Source organism: Camellia sinensis, chromosome 2, assembly GCF_055761805.1.
Source record: "Camellia sinensis isolate YWXY chromosome 2, ASM5576180v1, whole genome shotgun sequence".
NCBI classification, from domain to species: Eukaryota; Viridiplantae; Streptophyta; class Magnoliopsida; order Ericales; family Theaceae; genus Camellia; species Camellia sinensis.
The window spans coordinates 17,275,218-17,296,109 of record NC_138962.1 but is presented as its reverse complement, the minus strand read 5'-3'; the positions used below and the strand labels follow the sequence as shown (position 1 = coordinate 17,296,109).

Sequence of the window (20,892 nt, the reverse complement as noted above, 5' to 3'; positions counted from 1 at the left end):
TTTTCAATTATGACACATTTGACCCTGAATTTTGAATATTGTTCCAAATAAGGACAATTAAATATATAATTAGATTTTTCAAGGGTAAAATTGTTAATTTGATAAAATAAAAACTAATTTGACAAAAATAAATGTCAAACAAATATTTTTTAATTTTCAAAAATTATTTCTACCTACTAAAAATAAAATTATGTAAAATTGATAAATCTTTTAGACATTTATTTATTTTTTTTATCAAATTAATTTTTATTATGTGTTTGGATGATGATCATGTAAAATTAATTTAAAAAAATTAATCATGTAATTTTTATTAATTTTACATAATTTTATCATTGGTGGATAAAAATAATTTTAAAAAAATTAAAAATATTTTTTTGACATTTATTTTAGTCAAATTAGTTTATATTTTATCAAATTGACAATTTTACCCTTGAAAAATCTAATAATATTTTTAATTGTCCTTATTTGGAACAAGATTCAAAATTCAAGGTCAAATGTGTCACAATTGAAAAGTCAGAGACCAAAGTGACACAAGTCCCAAACTATAGGGACTATTAGTGTAATTAACCCAAATAAAAACAACCATCCATTACATGATTATCATCCAAACACATGATAAAAATTAATTTGGTAAAATAAATAAATGTGTAAAAGATTTATCAATTTTACATTTTATCTTTGGTGGTTAGAAATAATTTTTAAAAATGTAAAAATGTTTTTTTGACATTTATTTTTGTCAAATTAATTTATATTTTATCAAATTAACGACTTTGCCCTTAAAATTGAGTAATGGTATTTTCAATTGTCCTTATTTAGAATAAAATTCAAAATTCATGGTCAAATATGTCACAATTAAAAAATCAGGGACCAAAGTGACACAAGTCCCAAACTATAAAGACCGTTAGTGTAATTTACCCTAAAAAAAATAGTTTTGACAAAATTATTATAACTTGCATCATTAGAGTTGCTTTAATCTCTTTTCATATGTACTCACATATTTTCTTATATTATATATATAAAAAAAATGGGTGAAACATCAATAAATCCTAAAATAGGATCTTTTGAACCATTTAGTCCTACAATTTATCTTATGAATTGATAAGTCCTGACCTAATGTTAATTACATTAATATCCATTGTTTCCGCACGTGCTTGACATCAAATAGGGGTATAATGGGTTTTGTACAATGTGGAAATTACAAATCTTTCCAAAAAGCGCGTAGTAGGCATTTTTGGTTTCCCTCCTATTCAATCGCAACGTTTGAGACGATAATGGAAAGATCTTTGTTGCCAATGTTAGATCATTGATATTCCATTGTTTCCGCACGTGGTTGACATCAAATAGGGGTATAATGGGTTTTTTACAATGTAGAAATTACAAATCTATCCAAAAAGCGCACAATAGGCATTTTTTGTTTCCCTCTTATTCAATCGTAACGCTTGAGACGATAATGGAAAGATCTTTGTTACCAATGTTACATCATTGATATTTGATTACTTTTGGTAAATCCTAGGCCTGTGATGTTAATTCCTAATTCCATGTTTCGTTGATTCCACGTTTGAAAGAACCCCGCCAACCCAACCACATTGAAACCCCTTTTGTTTCCAAACGTCGATTGGTAGCGAATACTGATTGATTTTGCCTTGTTATCTGACGGTGAAGATGTATTCCAGTGACTTCAGAATTCCACTTTCGTCGCCGGCGGTTTATCTGTGCGGAAAATGACAATAAGTATCTGTTGCGTCATAGTTGTTTTATGTTGTTTGATTTGGCATTATGAGTTTGTGAAGCTTTTGTGTCCGACGTTACATTTTTTAGCATGTTTGGCGGTGGTTGTTAATGTCGTAATGTTGAACCGTCATTGGCATTTTGTTATGTGATTAGGGCTTTGGGGTGTCGAACTACATTGGAGACGTGGGTGGTGTAATGTTCATCGATTATTTTGTGTGCGGTATTGGGGGTGTAATTGTCCGTGATTGTTGTTCTGCAGCGTTCAACTTAATGTTAATCACCGATGTGAGGGGAAATTGTGTTGGTGGTGTACAATGGTAACTACAAGAAATTGGGCGGTGGGGAAGGAAGAGGGGAGGGAGGGGGTTGCACTGTCAGGACCCTCTGTTCATTAGGTGTAATAGTTGCACATAAGGGGTGGGGGTGCTAGTTTGTTTGGTGGTAAACGATGTGGTGGAAATGAGTTCCCTAATATCACCATGTGAACGTGTAATGATGATGTTAGTTTGTCCAATGTTTGGTGCGGGGGTGTGCCTATGACGTTCTGATGTTAGTTGTCACATTTGTTGTTGTTTACTATGTACGTCGATGTTAGGGGATGAATGTGGATGAGGTGTGTGTTTGAGAATCATATGGTGATATTAGTTATTTATTTTATGTTAATTTTTGGGTATCACTTTGTGCAATTGTTATGGCAATACGTTTCGCTGTGTGTCGTGGGTTGGCACTGTGAGTGAGTTTGTTAGATTGTGATGTTGATAATGTCGTTAGCCACAACATTGAAATGTTAGTGTTAAGTGTGTTGTGACGGTAGTGCCCACAAAAAGCAAGCCCAGTAACATCGACATCAATATCAAAGCGGAAGGAAAGGAGGTCGTCAAGCGAGTCTAGGCCTCGGGATTTGAGAATGTGTTTGTGGTTGAACTTTGTGTTAATGGTCTCGTTTGGGAAGTGGCTATTTTTTAAGTTTTTTGGCTATTTGACTATTTTTAGTAGACTATTTTAGTTTGTGTGTTTGGGAAGATTGATGAAAATATTTTGAAATGATTGTATTGGAGAGAGTGTTTGATATGATGTTTTGTTATTAAATTACCAAACTGCCCTCAGATCACCAATGTAGCAGCCGTTGATCTCAGCTCGGCAGAAGGCTTCACGTGGACGTACGGACTGCACGTCAGTCCTTGTTTTGTCCAAGTTGAATTTTAATTGAAATTCTAACTTTAATTGAAAAAAAAAACAATATTTTTACCCATTGTTATTTAATTGAAAAAAAAAATTGTTACTTTTAATTGAAAAAAATAATAAACAGACCTGGGTAACAAAAAAATAAAAAGGATTATTATTTATTTTAATTGAATTGTAATTTTTAACATGTACAGATAACAAAAAAAATATATGTAAAACTTATACACAATTAATTACATATATGAACACACCTTCAGTCATTTATTAAACCTGACTCATTAATATAATTTATAATTCTTTTGAAATTTCTAATTTATTAATAATCATCAGTTCATAATGAATTATATTAATGTGAAAAATACATATTTTTCTCCAATTATTTACTTGTCAATTAATTTGCTTTTTCAAATAAAAATTTGAAATTTACTTTTTTTTCCAAATAAATTTTGTGTCCATTACATTTTTTTGAATTTTTTTTCCAATAATTTGTTTTCAATTTCTGTTTTGAACTATTTTTCTTTTCCAACTATTTTGTTTTCAATATTTTTTTTTTGGGAGTAAATTTTTTTCCCCAAATAAAAATATTTTTTTTCTGTAACTATTTTGTTTTCATTTTTTTTTCAAGTAATTTTGTTCCAACTATAATGTGTATGCTCTCATTATCATAAATAATAAATATTAAATTGAAATATATTTTTGGCTTGACCGCAAACTCTTTTCTTTAGTTCATGTTTACAAAAAATTGTAAACATTTTGTCAAAATCTGTTAAAAATTAAATATGAATTTTTATGTTTTTCTACAAATAAAAAAAAATTAGCTTAAAAAGTTATTGAATTTGTCAGAAATTGAATAAATTACCAATAAAAATTATGAACTACATTTCAAAAAAAGAATGCAATTCTTTGTCATGAAATTTAACTGGGAGTCAAATGTCAAAGGTATCCAATAGGTGCAAAATTAAATGAAACTAAATGACGATCTAGTTAATTAAAATTTATAAGTACATTACAAACATTGAAGCTACTGCAGTTCGAAATAGTATGCATTACAAATAGGAACAGAAGTCCAATGGCTTGCTACGTGGGTCACATTCCATAACATAAAGAAAACATCGAAAAAAGCATATTTACAATAGTCCCAAACTGCGTATGTAAAACAAATGGTTGCGTATGCGAACACGAACTCTTGCCATATTCACATCTGTATCCCCAACCATGAGCCCATCATCGAGATTTTGTCCGCCGGCGTGAACGTCGGGCACGTCATCCAGCACTGATGAAACAAAATAATGTTTGTCGTTGCCCAAGGCAGCTATCTCGTGTCTACGAATGAAATTGTGTAAGGCCATTGATGCACCGACCAATAGCACTTGCACCGTCGCGAAATCATAGTTCGGCATGTTGTGCAGGAACTTCCACCGAGATTTCCACACTCTAAAAGTCCTTTCCACTACACTCCTCAGTGACGCATGCGCTTCGTTAAACATTTCTCTCGGGTTATCGGGTTGTCCATGTTCCCGAAATTGTGCTTGATGATACCGAGACCCTTGGAATGGTGCCAGGTACCCCTTCTTGTTTGGATATCCCGCATCAACAAGGTAATATTTACCTATAGTTAAATAAAATAAAATAAAATAAACAATTATATACACGTGACATAAACCCTAACTAGTACTGAATTTGAAATATGTTACCTTCTTGTGGGTGCGGAAACGGTGCACGCTGATTTTCAATTACTTCCTTAAAGATGCGACTGTCATGCATGCTTCCATCCCAGCCGCAAGAAATAAAAATAAAGCACATGTCAAAGTCGCATACAACTAGTATATTTTGGGTTGGATAACCTTTTCGGCCATAATATGTGCCCGCATCACGGACAGGCAACACAGCTTGTACGTGAGTTCCATCCAACGCACCTATACAATTCTGCCATAATAGAACACATCACAACTATTTAATTGAACACCGCATTGTACGCAAGTGTTCTTAACGACAATTAAAATTTTCTTCACCTTGAAAGGTATGTATTTGCCTCTTGACCGCAATTTGGGATGCCTACTAGTTTGAGCTTTGGTTGGCTTGCAATGCTGTTCAGTGAACAACTTCATTGCATTCAACGCTGCATGAAAATGTCGAGAAACCGTTTCTCCCGTGTGTTGAAACCGCTCTTGAATGCTTCGGTTTTGGTAGTCGGCCAAGGTATGTATGAACATGGCAACACTTTCTTCAATGTGTAACCCATGAGGTCTTTTAGGTACCTGTAAACCAAAATCTCGTCGTAATGTATGACATAACGCGTTAAACACATACAGAGGCATATGCAAATTTTCTTCACCCCTACCCAAGTGTCCATCAAATAATTCTTGAATCCATGCACGACTGGTTAAAATTAAAGTTCGACATGGGATCTTGTCCATGTACTTTACGTAATATTTCATTGCATGTCGTGCTGCTTTAACGATTACATCATTGTGTTGGTCCTCTTGTTCTTCTGCTTGCTCGATTAAGTAATCATCATTGTTTCGATACAGATTGCTACATTCACCGTTCCACATATCAAAAGTGTTGAACCCTACAATGCACACAACACAGTATTAATTATGTTGACCATGTAGTCTTATCCTTCGTTAAACTAATGCACCAAATAAAAAAGAATGGCAACACCTATGCATACATCCACATTTTCCTACAAACCATAAAAAATAATACAGTCAATGAAATTGAACAATTCTAGATACGAATGCTGGTATAGTCAACACAAACCACGCTTCGATGAAGCAATACTGCATAAAATGTTCGACATTAGGTCCGCATCCATTCACCCAAAAACATTAATATTAACTAATAGTATTGATAATCGAAGCTACCAAAAAGCAAAAATAAAGAAACAAAACAGCACAAGTCATGTCTACAAAACACCCACAATGGTTTTCATTTTCCGCAAAAACAACAAACCACAGTTCTTACAGTCCTTTGGAGGCCTTCAATGCTGCAAGCCAACCGACCACATTACCATCATCAGGCATGCACATTAGTATCTCACAATAATCTGCATTCTCCAAAGCAATGCAAGCAAAGTTGAAAAGAGGCGTACTGAGAAAGTCGGGTATAGCCATAATCCTCTGCATGCATGCCTCAATGCCATACTTCTAAGAGGCACCAGTTCCATGCCTGATCGTAAGGTGCTTCTGTGAACGAACAGCCTCGGATAGATGGTTGAAACTGTTTGCAAGCACTGATGCGCCAGTGGACGACTTCTTAGACTTTCCACTTGAACTAGCCCCCTTTTTACGCTTTGACCCTGGCTCCGTTTCATCTACCTGGATAATGGAAGAGGGTGGTGGTGAGTCGACAACCGACTGATATGGCGCAGTAAATGGCTGCAACCCAGGTGAGTTAGCAGAATCGGATTCACCATCCGCAATGTCCACAACTTGCTCGTCGGGCGTCCAATGATGTTTCCTAGTCGCGGTTGCCCCTGTGAAAACTTCCCGCATCAAATCTTCATGTTCCAATGGCTTGGTCTTGAATTTGTACGCTAGCTTGTTTGTCTACAAATGAGAAGAATAAAAATTAGAAACCCAAATTAAAGTTGTAAAGTAACAAACAACCAAATTAATTACGAATATGAATTGAACAATACAATACAAGTATATATATTCCATTACATACCGATTTCAAATTTTCCCACCATTCGTCTGACGCGGTGAACAACCCGGTTGACCTGTCGAACCCAATCCCAGTTACACCCTTACTGGTGTCCATCAATTTATTCAAAGCCTGCCACTCATTTTTCAAAGCAAGGTACTTGTTCTTGAACTGCTTCATGTCATGACGTCTCCCTGTGCGCTGAGCAAATTGCACTGCAATTTCCTTATACCCGACAACTGTGATAGTTGTACCTAGCCTACGTCTCGCTAAAATTTGCTCCCGTACACACTCTAAGAAAATTTCGGTTGATACACTATTCCAAGTTGCTTTATGTGAAAGATCAATGTAATCAGGCAACCCTTCAGTAGGCAACTGTCCAACATCTTTATGTTTGGACGGTGTTCGAGGGGAGGAGCATGATGCCGCCATTGAACTAATTACGATACAAGATAGTGTACACATTTTACATAAATAAATTAGAAACGGAAAATAGACAAAAACTTCCCGCATCAAATATCATAAGGAAAAATAACTGTGGAATGTAGGAGAAAAGTAGAGCATAATAAGTAATAAGAAGTTGCATTTACAGTAGTCCAGTTTTGTTACTTCAGTTACTAGTTAAACAAGCATCCAACGTACATACACGATGTTGTTACAACGTTTTACATGCGCAATAATAATATGATAATCGTTATCCACAACATAGAAATAATCGTTTTCATGGCACGCAATGTATTAAAAATTTGCACGATGTCAGCCCGTAACTGCATGACTTCGGTTGGGGATGAGTCATGGTCGGGGCTCGGTCTCCCTGATTCATCACACCAACCAATCCAGTTTACACATTGCTGATGACCAACAAACATAATTGTGGTTAGCTAAGGAAGTTCAATTTTGCCAATCAATGGAGATTCAAATAACATATTTTACACAACTCACCACAGGCCGAGGACAAACATAATATGCACGACTAGGATTTTTGTGGGATCTGAAAATCTTAACAACACAATGGCCATAGCCGCAAGTACACATTCGTCATGGCCATGTTGACGTGCTAGTGGACAGAGACGAAGCCATCCGTTGTTTCTTACTAACAAATATTTAGTGAAAATAGTGATTTTTAAAATTTATCTAGTACACTTTACAGATAATACAGGTTCATCTGTAGTATAAATATAACTTTTCTGATGTGATTCTAGCCAAACAAACATGCGTCATCTAAAGTTTGGCGTAGTCCGACATTATCATTTTAACTCTTAAATGAACCACTCAAGCAATACATATCACCTATGTTGTTGCCATTTATATTGAAGAGCTATGAAATAAATTAGAGTATTTTCACAATTATTTGAATATGAAACATAAGAAACTCTTAAATGAACCACTCAACCAATACATACCAATAAATTATATGTATTTATAAATTATAAATTGTAAACTACAAATGTATTCCAAGAACATGAACTGGTACATGGAAATGGGTGCATTACCAATTTAATATTCAAGAAAATGTCAACCTACTGCTCTAGTTCCTGATTCTTTTTGGATAGTGACCCCAAATTGAATTGTCCTTTCAATCCATGCAGGAATTATATGAGTCTCACTTACCAACATCTATCTAATATTCAAGAAAATGTCAACCTACTGCTCTAGTTCCTGATTATTTTTTGTTTTGATGCAAATCCCTCCAAATAGTTGACACCAACAAACCAGTTGAAAAACTTATAAAAACCATTACCAAACAGACTAAACTGCAGAAATTTTACACTAACTAACAAATGTTAAGGTTCTAAATAAATGGAGGAGAAAAATGGTTCATCCAGTTGGTCGTAGGTGTGGCGGTTTCAACTGAATTGAGTAAAAAAGCCCAGTAGGCTTATGCATTTTGTAAGATGAACACACACACACACACACACACGCACACGCACGCACAGAACTTGGTCATGGATTTGGGTTGTCCCAGAGTAACCAAAAAATATTAAGACTCTATTTGATTGAGATATATAAAAGGGCTATACAGGTTAATCGGATTTTCTATCAGGCAAGGCCTACCACTTGATGGAGCAAATTTTGCAAAGGTGACCAAGTTCAAAGCATTGGAGAGTAGCAGTTTTGGGATTTAGACAGTCATGACGAAATAGGTAAAATAATGAACAGAAATGACGAAATGAGGAAATCAGATTAAAGTAATGAACAGAGCATTGAAGATTCCCAACATGTTATTCTACCCTTAATTCAGATTAATTCAGATTAATTGAACGGGTTGATAGAAATTTTTTTTCCTCCATCTCATAAACGCAGATTCACTATTATGAAAAATTTGCTCCATCTCATATATGATGCACAAACACGGATGGACAGAAAAAAAATGGGAAAAAACACAGTGGATTGTGAATGATAATTATGGAAATCAAGGGGGATTACATCATTCTAGTTCGAAAAACTGGGGAAAAAATGGGGAAAACTGGATTGTGAATGATAATTATGAAAAAAATCGTTTTGAAAAAAAAAAAAAACAAAAAAAACAAAATCCAAACATAAGCAACGATTACATCATTTGGATTGTGAATGGTAATTATAGAAATCACGGGGGAAAAAAATGTAGCTCAACACAATGGTATTCGGTTGTTATGATCCATTTAACTGAGGCGAGAAAAAAATAAAATAAATTTGTTGTCGGCGATTTATATTTGGAAAAAGACGGATCAACACCAGATCGGCGTAAATAGCCACCGAATACCATCACTATGGGCCAAAACAGAGGAAGATCTTGTAGATCGGAATGGAAAAAGTTTCAAACCAAGTCGACAAAGGTAAGAAACACATGTATAATCGGTTCAGGTGATCTACCTGTCGTAGTTCTTCGTCCGTCGTGTTCTGTAGAAGGCAGAGCTCCACCGGAGATAGGTCTGCTAGAGAGAGATCACTCGTGAACTGGTGTTGCTACAGTCGGTGTGAGAGACGGAACGAAAGAGATGAGAATAGGGCACTCGTGTTTCAGCTGTGTGTATAACCCATACCTTTTAAAATAGTTAAAGGGTAAAATGGTAATTCCACCTCCGTTTCTAACCTAGTTGAACAAACGCGTGCACTGTTCACGCTTTTTGGCTTATTTTTGAAAAGAGGCTATAATAGTCTGAACCTTTGTTCGCCAAACACCGCCAATGAAGATTATGTAGAAGTCTTTGCTACTGAGGAGTTTGGCTAGTTTTAACATGGGGTTGATGTGGCCTTGAGCTGGGAATGGTATACACATTGCATAAGGCTTCTCTGACATGGGTCTGGAACCCATTCTCTTTCTCACTCTCTCTATGGTGGGATTGATGCTTATGCAAAGAGAATATGAAAACCGTTTTATAGTCCAGCAAAAAGATTCAGGAGTTGTTTGGGGTGTCCTAAATAAGTACACTTTTTGACTTTTTATGAAATATGGGTTGGATATGGGTTGGGTTTGAAATAATGTGATAGAGAGGTGATGTGAGTTAAATAAGATGATGTGACTTAAATAAGATAGTGACTTTTTGACTTTTTAGATTTTTTTGAGGATGCCAAACTTAGCCTCAATATCTCTCTATAGCTAGTGTTAACCTGCTATGTTTGAAGGTGATGAAAAAAAGTCAAACATTAGTAAATCCGATGTTAACCATAAACAAATGTAACCCTACCATTGCGAAACACTCTTCCCAAATCACCTCTTAATGGAAATGTTGCATACATTACTCCTCCAAATCCCACTAGTCAAAGTAAATCCAAAAGGAATCTCATATCAAGGGCAAAATTGTAAACTTCAACATCACCAAATCAAATAAATACTCATTACTAAATTAAATAGGACTAAATGATTCATAAGAAAAAACACAGGACTAATTAGATCAACATTTCCTCTCATAGTGTCATTTTGGGAACATAGTAAAAAGTCACGTTTTTGGACAAAATGTCCAAAAATGCAAGTGCCAAAAATGCCAGAAAATTGGTTTGGCAAGTGCTAAAAACGTAGGTGTAAAATTACAAATTAGAGTCTATGAAAAGAAAATTAAAAAAAAAATTTCTTATGTTGGGTAATAATATTTTGGTGATTTTAATTTGATTTGACACCATAAATAAATATTAAACTAAAAAGTAAAAAGTTAACTTTTTACCAACTTCTCAAATCACTTTTCAAAAAGCTAAAAAGTTTGGTAAAAAATCAAAAATTAATTTTTTACCAACTTTCCAAAACACCCCATAGGATTTATTGATAAATTTTCTTTAAAAAAAATTATAGTATTTTCTTATACTCAATTATAGCATTTTCCATCAAAGTAACATAAAATGACACCAAATTTAAGGTTACGTTTGTATAGCTTTAATCATAAAAATATATATTTTTATTTTCAAAGAAAGTCCTAAAGCATCTAATCAAGATCCCTTTCTTGAATTTTTTTCCTTATATTTTTTATTTGCAGGGTCATCGGATCTATTTTTAGGTCTAATTTTAATAATTCGAACCGTTTAAATTTTAAAATTTGTTCAGTATATTATACTTGTAAAAAATTAAATTGATCGGATATCAGAAAGCATGTGTTCGGAAAACTATTTATTAAATTCTTTAAAAAAATAGTTTTTAGTTCGAATTTTTTGAACACATATTTTCTGATATTCGATCAATTTAATTTTTTACAAGTATAATATATTGAATAAATTTTAAAATATGAACAATTTAAATTATCAAAATTAAGCCTAAAAATAGACCTAACGACTCTACAAATAAGAAATGAAGTAAAAAAATGCAAGGAGGGCTCATGATTCTAAAGCATCATCCATAAGCATATTTTCCATTTTCCAACCCCATGGTCCCATTCACTCTCCACTCTTAAAAGACACTCTCCAGTCCATTCCCCCAAGCTTCAGAGACTCATCAGACAGCGAGAGAGAGAGAGAGAGAGAGAAACAGAGAAACAGAGAGTTTTTTAGAGAGAGAGAGTAGTAGAAGAAGAAGAAGATGTCGAAGGAAGTGAGCGAAGGACATGCCAACCATGGCAAAGACTACGTCGACCCACCACCAGCACCACTCATTGACATGGCGGAGCTCCAGCTCTGGTCCTTCTACAGAGCCATCATCGCCGAGTTCATCGCCACCCTCCTCTTCCTCTACATCACCATCGCCACCGTCATCGGCCACAAAAAACAAACCGGCCCCTGTGACGGCGTCGGCATCCTCGGCATCGCCTGGTCCTTCGGCGGCATGATCTTCGTCCTCGTCTACTGCACTGCCGGCATCTCCGGTAAACAACACAACAAATATCTAAAACATCATCAAATTTAGAAATGGTAAACGAACCAAACAGCTCGAGTTGGACTCGTGTTCGACGACTCGTTAAAAAGCTTGTTTGACTTCAGTTCGTTAAGTAAATAAATCTCAAGTTTGAACACGTTTTCGTTTATGAACTCCTTAAAATTTTAAAACCAAACTTAAATTTCTTCGGCTGTTTAAAACTATATAAAAAATATCAAATTATTTAAGTTCGATTTGACAAAAACCGGTTTAAGATCGACTTCTTAATCAAATCTCTTATTTCCTCACAATAATTTTCTTAACTTTGTTTTGGATTTTCTTACAGGTGGTCACATAAACCCGGCGGTGACATTTGGGTTGTTCTTGGCGAGGAAGGTGTCGCTGATCAGAGCATTGGCTTACATGATAGCGCAGTGTTTGGGTGCGATCTGTGGAGTTGGGTTAGTTAAGGCCTTCATGAAATCTTCCTACAACTCGCTCGGTGGTGGTGCGAACTCAGTTGCTCATGGGTACAACAAAGGCACTGCTCTTGGTGCTGAGATCATCGGTACTTTCGTCCTCGTTTACACTGTTTTCGCAGCCACTGATCCCAAGAGAAGTGCTCGTGACTCTCATGTCCCTGTAAGTAGTAGTGACCCAGATCAGATCATGGGACCTAAAAATTTGTACCCATTTGTTGTTTTATGAGATTTTTTGGTTTTTTGAATCTGAATTTGTGTTTTTGGGTTAGGTTTTGGCTCCTTTGCCTATCGGGTTTGCGGTGTTTATGGTTCATTTGGCGACCATTCCAATTACGGGTACTGGTATCAACCCCGCTAGGAGCTTTGGAGCTGCTGTGATTTACAACAACAAACATATCTGGGATGAACATGTAAGTTTCATCTTTTTGTTAATTGCAAAGTAGTCCCTAGAGTATGTCTTATGTTACACTCTACTCCCTAATAGAAAGTTTAAACATACAAAAATCTATGTCTTATGTTAATCACAACTCTCTCACTTGAGTGGTCCTATCCATGTAAAAGAGTTGTTCGGTTATGTGATTGATTTATGTGTAACCAAGTAGAGAAGTTGATACTTCAGTCATTCTAATTTGGTGTTTAAAATATGAAAAATGATATATTAAATTTAATTTCTAGACTTGGTGATTTGTTAGTAAGAGAATTAGTTGATAATTAAAGAATATTTAATGAACAATTAATTATTTTTTTAAAATTCATGTGTATGTTTAAGGGTTCTTGCAAAATTAAAAAAAAAAAATATCAAAATAAAATAATTAAAAAGATTGGGTAGTCTTGGTTTTATTTTTAATGTATTGATGTTGTGTTTTACTGATATGTGGGTTGATATGTATATGTATGTATTTGGTGATGGACAGTGGATCTTCTGGGTTGGTCCATTTGTGGGAGCATTAGCAGCAGCGGCATACCACCAGTACATTTTGAGGGCAGCGGCCATCAAAGCTTTGGGATCCTTCCGAAGCAACCCTACCAACTAAGAGACAGACAGAGACAGAGACAGAGACAGAGAGAGCCTCACAAGAACCAAAATTATTAATTTATTTGATCTCTTCTTCATGTTCTTCTCAGCTCTATTTGTTTGTGTATTGTGTGTATGAAATGATGATGATGGTTGTTGTTGATGATGAGCTCTTCTTTCTTTTTCTTTTTTTTTTTCTTTTTTTTTTCTCGTATTTATCTACATATAATTTAATCCTTTTGTTGTTTGTTAGCTTTTCTGATTTTGTATTTAATGTAGTGGTGGTGTTGTTTCTTTCACTCCCTCTCTCTCTCTCTCTCTCTCTCAGTGGTGGTGTTGTTTCTTTCACTCCCTCTCTCCCTCTCTCTCTCTCTCTCTCTCTCCCATGGCTTCCTCTTTATCTTCAAGTGAAATTCAAGCAGAAGTTTAAGATCATCACAACCCACCAACCACCCTCCACGTTAGTGGATAAATAAAGAGTAGGATTTGATTAAAATTTATATAGTCTCCGTTTGGTAAATGGGTTGATTTTTTTAATTATTTTAATTTGGATTAAAAAATTTAGTTTGGAAAGAATTTTGTAACTTTTTTGATTTTTTTTTATGAGAGAAGAGTGTAATAATTATGAGTTGGATGTAATGATATGTTTATTGTGTTTAAAAGAATTTATTTTGTCTTTTGTGATTATTTTAATCACAAATTAATTTGTCAAACACCACCATAATAATTTTATATGCATTCATTAAAGATTCACGTAAAAAAAAAAAAAAATAAAATTTGATGAAATTCATCTCGAGGCATGTGGGATTTTACTTGCAAGTAAAATCTATGTTAGATGGGCAAATAAAGAGAGATGGGTAAATAAAGAGAAATGTTAGGAGTTATGAAAGAATTTTCATGATATAAATAAAACTTTGATGTGGACCTGGCACTGGTTATGCCCCCATGAGCCAATGGACAGTGTCATGCCCCCATGAGCCAATGGACTTGTCCAACGTCATGGAATCTTCACCAGCAACATATCCATCATTTATCTACAATTCTTTTTTTTTTGTTAAAAATCCATCATTTATCTATAATTCTCTTTTTTGTTAAAATTTATTTATTTATAATTAAAAAAAGAAAAATAGATTCATAGCGTATTTATTAATTAAGACTTAAATTTAGGCATATCATTCATCTATAATTTCTTTTAAAGTAAAAGAAAAATAGAAAAAAAATTGCATAATGCAAGAATAAGATTTTATTTTATTTATTTTTGTATTTTTATACTATTTACATTAATTTGGATATGTTAAGCCTTATTAAAAGAAAATGTAATATAATTATAATAATATTGTAAGGATTGTTGGTATTTTTTCAAGTTAGTGTAATTTATCAAAACAAAAGCAACCCATAAAACAGTGACGCGTAGCCTAGAGGGGAGCTCGAAGGAGTGGAATGGGCTACAAAGGTGCGTGTCGTGTGTTGTGTGGCTTAGTTACGTGGCTTAGTCATGGTATTGGTTTTAAAAATTTTATTAAATGTTTTATATAGGTGTGAGATATACATTATATGAGTCTTATATAAATTTTATATGTGAGATATTTAATAAAAATTTTAATAGAATTTTTAAGAATGTTTGGTAAAAGTTTTTTTTTAGTTTTTTAGGCTAACATTTATAAAATGACAAAATAAGGTAAAATAATTAATAAGATAAAATATTATGTCAAATTCATAATTATTTTACTTTTTTTCTTACAAACATTATATTTAATTACAAAAAAATTTATCTTCTCAAATATAAAAATTTTAACCTACTAAAATAATTAAAAACCTATTAAAATAATAACTTCACAAACACCCATCAGGGTTGGTTTAAGATGATCTAAATAAAAATATATTTTTTAACTTTTTATAAAATATAAATTGGATATGAGTTAAATTTAAAACGATAAAATAAAAAAATTATATAATTTAAATAAAATAATTTAATTTAAATAAAATAATAATTTTTTAATTTTTTTAAGTTAGGACAAATAAGACTTTAATATTTTTGTTGTGTGACTCCCTCCTCACTCAGTCACAAAAGCAGTGGTGTCTGAAATACTGGCACATGGACAGGTGTTTGACTCCTTTACGACTACAAGACAAACCAATATGAGTACCCCCTCAAAATCCCCCAAAGCCCGAAAAAAAAACAACATTACCTATCACGTGGCAAAAGGGGTGAGGGGGTGACCCCCAAAAGGGGTCCCAAGTATTATTAAAAAAAAAAAACATACAAATGCTAATCCAACCCCAACACCCACGTTAACCCTATGGCACCCCAACCTCTCTCATGGTGGAGAGTCACGGCACCTGACATTTGCATGTTTTTTTTTTAGGCTTTGGAAGTTTATTACAACTTTTACTTGTAATTTATGAAAATTGATAATATTACATATATTAATTAGTATATTAATATTAATTATGATATTATTATTAATTCTATTTGTTATATAAATTATAAATACTAATTTTTTTTAAATTATATCACATCATTAATTAATATACTAATTAATACATATAATATTATTCTATGAAAATAATTATTTATAAAGAAGAGGCAGACGCATTTAACTTTTACTATTTAATTATTATTTTTTAACTTGTTAGAAATTATACTAAACAAATTTGTAATTTTCTGAAAGTACTAAAAATTACTGGTGAGAAGTGGAGTGAAAAATTTATGAGGTATTTTCCATAATAAAAAAATAACATTACTTAGGTAGTACTCTCAATAAAAAAAAAAAAAAAAACACACTATGTTGTGTTTAAATCACATATTTGAATAAAAAAAATAATAATAAATGAAATATATATATTTTTCTTTTTCTTTTTAAAATGTGTCTTCTTGTAACTCTCTAACGACCTAACCAAAAAAAAAATTTGAATCAATAGTCTCCCCTCAATTTTTTTATACTAAAGGTGGGGCAGGGGTCCGCTTATCCTGGTTGCTGCAAAAGCCAAAGAGGTAAAAAGATATATGCATCAGTCTCGTCTTTTAACCAAAGTTGATTACTTTTTCTTTGGGAGCTATTATTCAATGTATTTGGTTGAATTTAATTTTTTAAAAATTTAATTTTTAATTTTTTATTTTTAGTAAATATTTTTAAAATTTTAAATAATTCTTTTATTTTACTTTTTTAAATACACTTTACTTAAATATATCTAAATAATAAAATATTTATAAAAAAAATATTTTAAAAAATTAATAAATACATAAAAATATGAAAAATGTATTAAATTTTTATATTTTTTTCCATTTTTGATATTTAGTGAATTTCTTAAATATCTTTTTTATAAATATTATACTTTTTAAGTGTATTTATATTAAGTGTATCTAAAAATTTAAAAATTACTTAAAATATTAAAAAAAATTCAGTGAAAATATAAAACACAAAAAATAAAAAAATAAAATTTTGTAAAAAATAAATTTTAAAAACTAAAACCAAACAGAGTGATTATAATAACACAGTTGCAGAGAGAGTAGGTTTTACAGGTCTAAAATGGGCTTGAAAACAAAGTGTAGTAAGAGTATAGGGGAATCCAATGCTGAACTGAAAGATGAGGACAAAGAAGTGTATTTTGTTTGTGCTCTCTACCAAACCACCTGTGGGTTTGGTGGTGGTCCCTCTCAACATACTTACCTTCTATCTTAACCTTCAACTTATAGAAAGCAACCATTTTCCACTAGAAAAAAACACTATTAAGGTGTCATTTGGGAAGAGTTTATTTGGATTCTTTTAGCTCTGTGAGCCACAAAAAATAGAATAGGCTATTTGACAGACAAAACATCACATCCAACCCATAATCATTACACTCTTCTCTCACAAAAAAAATCAAAAAAGTCAAAAAACTCTTCCCAAACCAAGCTTTTGAGCCCAGACTCAAATAGCCAAAAAAGCCAAAAAACTAAGAAGTTAACCCACTTCCCAAACGGAGGCTAAATTATCTCAAAGCTGCTTCCACATTTGTTTTCTAATTTCTAAAAACAATCCTTAAAAACAATGAAAATGGAGAAAAAGAAAAGACAAACCAAACAGACCCTCCTCCCTTACCTGTGGGCCAAGGCTCAAATCCATTATAATACCTGGAAACAGAGAAAAAATATGAGCCCAGATTAGGTTTTAAATGCCAATACAACCATCTATTTTATAAGATAATGTACAATTACAACAAAATATTCCATCAAGTTGAGCTGTCAGCATTTGAATATCTATCCTCATTTCTCTATGGCATTAATCAGTGCTAACCCTTAGAGCCTATTTGATTGACAGGATTAGAGGAATTAAAGTGGTTGCAAAAACTCACATACTCTCATCTAATATTTTATGTATTACCAATCTCATTTATAATTCCATGGTATTATCAATCCCCATCCCACAAAAATCACTTGAAACGTGTCCTTAGAGCTCAAGCATTCTTCAAACAAAGCAACTTCTATAGGCCAACAACACAAACCCAACCACTTTTGAATGACAAACTATGTATTTGGTTTCAACTAGACATTCAAAGGTCAACCAGAGAACACTCATGACAGCAATACAACAACCATCTGCACTCACCAGAAAGAAAATATCAGATTGTGGCTGTGATTGGTTTCTCCACTGTTCCTTTCAAAAATGGAAGAAGAATTTTGGGAGCAGCAGCTGTTTCTCTCCTTTTAGAGTATAATGCTTGGTTACAGAAGTATAAACCTGCAAAAAAGAAAAGAAAAGAATAAAAAGGCTCCTCAAGTACCTTAGTCAGGTAAAGCAGTTCCTCCGTCAAGGTTATTCTTGATCTCCAGCGTGTATCTCCCAAAGGCTAGCCACCATCCTTTCAATCTTGTCCTCGGCAACTTTTGGTGCCTGCCAAACATGAGTAGAATTCTTTTGTTCTGTTCAACTTTCTCTAAATTGAACCATTTTAGCAAGAAACACATAATTTCCTCAATTAAAACGCTTACCTTTCCATATTGGAGGCTTGAAGCTTCTCTGTAGAATTCTGGATCAGCTTCTTTCATTTTATTGTACTCTTCGATGTCAATCTCAATGTTCTTTGACTGTTTCTTGTATGCATTGTACAATGTTTTCTGATTAAAAACTGTTCAAGCAAGGCAATGTATTTCAGTACATACATATAAGGTATCAAATATCAATCGTTGAATGGTTAAAAGAAGTTGGGAAAAAAAAAAAGAAGGTAATTTAAGCTTGCCTTTATATTGGAGAATTAAAGAAGTTTTCAACAAAATATCTATTTCCAGCCTTCCAAGCACAATATATGTAAAATAGCTTGAACCCATGAGAATGCAGACATATACTAAGATATGTACTATACCAATTATTCAACACTGTATTATGCTGTTTATTTGACCATGTAACAACAATTATTCTTTCATTTTATCCGACCAACAAAAAAGTCCTCTTCCAAGAAGATACGGTTCGTCATACTGCTCGTGCAAGTAAGCAATGAGTTAATCAAAGTTCATGCAGTTCAGGGAAGAATAACATTCTGTTCCCAATCTCCCAGACACAAATTGATAGGACTGCAAATAGAAGCAATTGGTGGAAATGGATCCCTATAGTTAACCCCAAGTAATTGGGACAAAGACTTTTGTTGAGTTTAGATGCATTCCAAAGTTGAAAATGTATGTGCAAATAATATTTAAGAAAATGAATTAAGTTACACACGACACACAACGTGAAATAGATAATTACATAACCAAAAAGAACTAATCATACCATCCCAACCAAATGGAGCAGGTTCTTTTTAACCCCTATTGACTAGCATATATGCCTTAGTCATATCCAAACCATTCGCATCCAAAAGCTTGCCAATTTTTTTCTTCCTCTCCTCAATCCACTTTTCTTTAGAAACACCCTTAGACTCTGGCGGAGCTTCCATTCTCTTCTTCTCCCCCACCATGGCAGTTTGATTGGCTTTTCTAGCCTCATTCTGCATGCAGAGAACCAAAGACCTATATGGGATTAGGAAAATGATAATGACAAGAAGATAAAAATAATGTAACAAATGAGGCTAATTTAGTTGTCAGACAACTGATCTGGTAAAGATGAGGGCAAATACTGATTCACTCTTACTGTCTTTAGCCTTAACTCGAACATTTTTTTCTGCCTCTCTATGAGTTTGGTGAAGTCAACCTGCATAATCTCCTCAACAAGAGTATCATTGTCCCCGCTTGGATGATCTTCACGATCATATATTTCATCATGTAAATCTTCATTCGAATCAGGAACAACAGCAACTAAACTGTGCTGAACCTTAACACCAGTAGCCTGAATTTCTCCTGATAGTGTCTAATTCAAGGAAAATTACAACAATATAGGACACCTGAATGACATTATTATCACAACACAGGGAACTTAAAAAACTTATAATAGAGTCAGTAATCCGACATTTACAAAAATGTGTAGTAGGAAAAATAAATTGGAGAACTCTATGAAAATAGAGGTCAGCCACCCAAAATTCAGCAAGCACATTTCCAAACAACTGGATAAACCAAGACAATATTTCAGCTATGTAATATGTGAAGATAATAGAAAATAGCGCCATTCAGTGAAAACTAAATTCAACCGCTTTCAAGTTACAATTTGGGTAACAAAAGTTTGTAGCAAAGAGGAAACTAAAGCAACTTTCTTAACTAAACTTAAAAACTAATATTGATTAAAGAAGGCAACAAGGGAGCACCACCCATGTACAAAAGCACAAAAAAAAAAAAAAAAAAAAAAAAAAAAAGCAATAAGTTACCTTGTTCATTTTTATCCATCAGTGCCTTTAGCTTCAACAATTATTCTAAAGCAATAATCACTACATTGATGATAGGGGTTTGATGCATTTCTGCAATCTGGATGCACTCTTCCTTATTCATTCATATTTTATGCCTCTATATTGCTCTTATTGCCTGAAGAAAGCATTCCAAATATGAAAGAACATTTAGATTGTAATTTTAGGTTCCGTAACCAAATATCATACATGCATGCATGTGAACACACAATCAATTGAAGCTCAATCTAAAACTTACTCAAACTAAAACCCACAATCTATATTGATTTTTTTTTTTATCAATCTATCATATTCCGTACTATAAAATGTTCGTTGAAATGTAAGGCAATTTTTAAGGCACACTTATCCCAACTTTAGCATCCTCCAAAACTCCGAAAGAATCCGAGGAATAAAGATTAAGCCTCCGTTTGGGAAGTGAATTGACTTTTTGATTTTTTGGCTATTTTAGCCTGGGTTTAAAAGCTTGGTTTGGGAAAGACTTTTTGACTTTTTTGAGTTTTTTTGTGAGAGAAGAATGTAATGATTATGGGTTGGATGTGATGTTTTGTTTGTTATAGCTAAAATAGCCTATTTTATTTTTTGTGGCTAAAATAGCCAAAAAAGCCCAAACCATGGCTTTCCAAATGAAGCCTAAATACTCCTCATAACAGTTTTTACTTAGAAAGTCTTTTCATTTGGTCTAGCATTGCCAAGTTTTTGATTTCCAGAATTTCGTGTGATAATGCTTATAAATATCTCAATGTTAGTCTCTCAAGATCAAGGAGGAA

At 33.3% G+C, this 20,892-nt stretch overlaps 2 protein-coding genes and 1 pseudogene across 3 annotated transcripts; 1 reads left to right on the top strand and 2 right to left on the bottom strand.

Annotated features, from left to right (window-relative positions):
• Nucleotides 1–5,996: 5,996 nt before the first annotated feature.
• LOC114286241 (uncharacterized) lies at nucleotides 5,997–7,252 on the bottom strand. The gene is made up of 2 exons (XM_028229362.2): nucleotides 6,589–7,252; nucleotides 5,997–6,467 (listed from the first exon to the last, which is right to left on the bottom strand). Exons 1-2 carry the CDS (start codon nucleotides 7,075–7,077, stop codon nucleotides 6,066–6,068), a joined length of 891 nt encoding a protein of 296 aa, XP_028085163.2. The 5' UTR covers nucleotides 7,078–7,252; the 3' UTR covers nucleotides 5,997–6,065.
• Nucleotides 7,253–11,336: 4,084 nt separating this feature from the next.
• LOC114286262 (aquaporin PIP2-7) lies at nucleotides 11,337–13,617 on the top strand. The gene is made up of 4 exons (XM_028229390.2): nucleotides 11,337–11,831; nucleotides 12,168–12,463; nucleotides 12,573–12,713; nucleotides 13,218–13,617. The coding sequence occupies exons 1-4, from the start codon at nucleotides 11,549–11,551 to the stop codon at nucleotides 13,335–13,337; spliced, it is 840 nt and encodes a 279-aa protein (XP_028085191.1). The 5' UTR covers nucleotides 11,337–11,548; the 3' UTR covers nucleotides 13,338–13,617.
• Nucleotides 13,618–17,637: 4,020 nt separating this feature from the next.
• Nucleotides 17,638–20,379, bottom strand: LOC114305099 (uncharacterized; annotated as a pseudogene). The gene is made up of 4 exons (XR_014349872.1): nucleotides 19,423–20,379; nucleotides 19,066–19,279; nucleotides 18,291–18,427; nucleotides 17,638–18,192 (listed from the first exon to the last, which is right to left on the bottom strand). The product of XR_014349872.1 is annotated as an uncharacterized LOC114305099 (transcript).
• Between the last annotated feature and the right edge of the window lie 513 nt (nucleotides 20,380–20,892).